General features: G+C 52.6%; 1 protein-coding gene across 1 annotated transcript; it reads right to left on the reverse strand.

Annotated features, from left to right (window-relative positions):
• Nucleotides 1–214: 214 nt before the first annotated feature.
• Nucleotides 215–625, reverse strand: LOC122436423 (histone H3.1-like). The gene has a single exon (XM_043460223.1). It carries the CDS (start codon nt 623–625, stop codon nt 215–217), a length of 411 nt encoding a protein of 136 aa, XP_043316158.1.
• Between the last annotated feature and the right edge of the window lie 1,209 nt (nt 626–1,834).

Raw genomic sequence — 1,834 nt, forward strand, 5'->3', positions numbered from 1 at the left:
GACAGAGGAGCCTAGCTTGGCAGAGCAGGACACAACTGAGTGACTCACACACACACACACACACCCGGAAAAAGCCGTGTGGATGCTTATAATCAGTCAGGCCTCTTAACCCAAAAAGACCTAACTCGTCTGTGTGCAGCACTCTTTTTGAGCAGTTAGTGGCTCTGAAAAGAGCCTTTGGGGTCAAAATTATCAATCACGTGCACAGAAGAATCTAGGCACGCTCTCCACGAATTCGCCGTGCCAGCTGAATATCCTTAGGCATGATGGTGACACGCTTAGCATGGATGGCACATAGATTGGTGTCTTCAAAGAGACTGACTAGATACGACTCACAAGCCTCCTGCAGTGCCATCACAGCGCAACTCCGGAAGCACAGATCGGTTTTTAAATCCTGTGCAATCTCCCGCACCAGGCGCTGAAACGGCAACTTCTCAATCAGAAGTTCGGTAGACTTCTGGTAGCGGCGGATCTCGCGCAGTGCTACGGTTCCAGGCCGATAGCGATGTGGCTTCTTCACGCCACCGGCGGCTGGGGCACTCTGGCCAGCAACTTTGGTAGCTAGCTGCTTACGATGTACCTTGCCACCAGTGGACTCGCGGGCAGTTTGCTCCGTTCGAGCCATGCCGCTGTCGCTTCCACCACCTAGAGGAAAGCAGCCGTTACAGCCTTCCCCGTCCCCCTCCGACCGACGTGCCGGACCGCCGAAGCCTGCCCTCTTTTATAGAGGGTGTAGCCTTCCCATTGGCCAATTGCTGGGTGGCGTGAGGGCAGGCTAAGCTCTGATTGGTCCATGGAGGCATACAACATGGGCGCCTGCCCCTTATTTTCGGCATGCGAGGGCTTGGCCTCACAGGCTGGCGTCTTGGAGCTCGCAGGGTTGCTCGGAGACCAAGTGGGTCTGAGTTGGATCAGGGTGGGCATCAGGTCTGGGTTCAGGTGGGTGTCATTGCGTGTGATGCATCTCCGCGTACTGCTCCCTTGTTTTTCTTCAGCATTCTCTTCCTCCCCTATGGGCTGAGGGAAGAAAGTTCTACAAGCTTACACTCTGCATTTGGCCTGTAGGTAGTGACAATTTGAATTTTCTTGATGGTTAAAGGAATTCCCTCAATCGTTGTGCCCTGCAGTGACCCATCTTCGCCAAATGACACTGACGACACCCAAGATGGGGGTGGGGAGGTGGGGGCGGGGGGTGGGGGAGGGGTGGGGAGTGGGCGAAGCAGAAAGAACAGGAAGTAGAGGACCTAAGGGAGGACCTCTGGCAGGAAACTGCCCCCACCCCCCAAAGGTATACCCTCTTCCCTGATTGGCTTTGGGCACATGCTATTTGCATTCCTTTCCCTGATTGGTGGCAGGTAGAAGCCCTATTTTGCATAAAGCTGAAAACAAGGGGAGGAGTCAGCACGGATCTAAAGGAAAAACCAAGCAGGATCTGGACCTTTCCAGGGTTGGTCCTCCCGCCTGTCTTGACAGTGTATTATCTGTTACATTTTTAATAAAGTTGTGTTTGCCTGAGCTCTTACTGGGCCATAACTAGCCTGCTATTTCAAACTGTTGCTATACCAGAGGAAAGCTGAGATAATCCTAAGTGCTTGAGCTGTAGTTAATTTGGTGTTTCAAATCTCTTATGTTGGGAACCTGCTGAGAGAAATAAACCAGCCTGACAGTTCTGAACAAGATGCTTATCTGCTCAGCTGTGTTTCAGTATCCTATCTCCGAGCCCTAACCTGGGAACTGGCTGGGCTCAGGAGTGAAGCCTTCCCTGACCTACCGTCCCATCAACTGCCCTGGCATTCCACTTTCTCATACTGGATAATCTTCCTAGTCTTGCTCA

Source organism: Cervus canadensis, chromosome Y (assembly GCF_019320065.1).
Source record: "Cervus canadensis isolate Bull #8, Minnesota chromosome Y, ASM1932006v1, whole genome shotgun sequence".
Lineage (NCBI taxonomy): Eukaryota > Metazoa > Chordata > Mammalia > Artiodactyla > Cervidae > Cervus > Cervus canadensis.

Coding starts and splice junctions, on each gene's coding strand:
- LOC122436423 (XM_043460223.1), bottom strand. CDS start 625: ATGGCTCGAACGGAGCAAACTGCCCGCGAGTCCACTGGTGGCAAGGTA.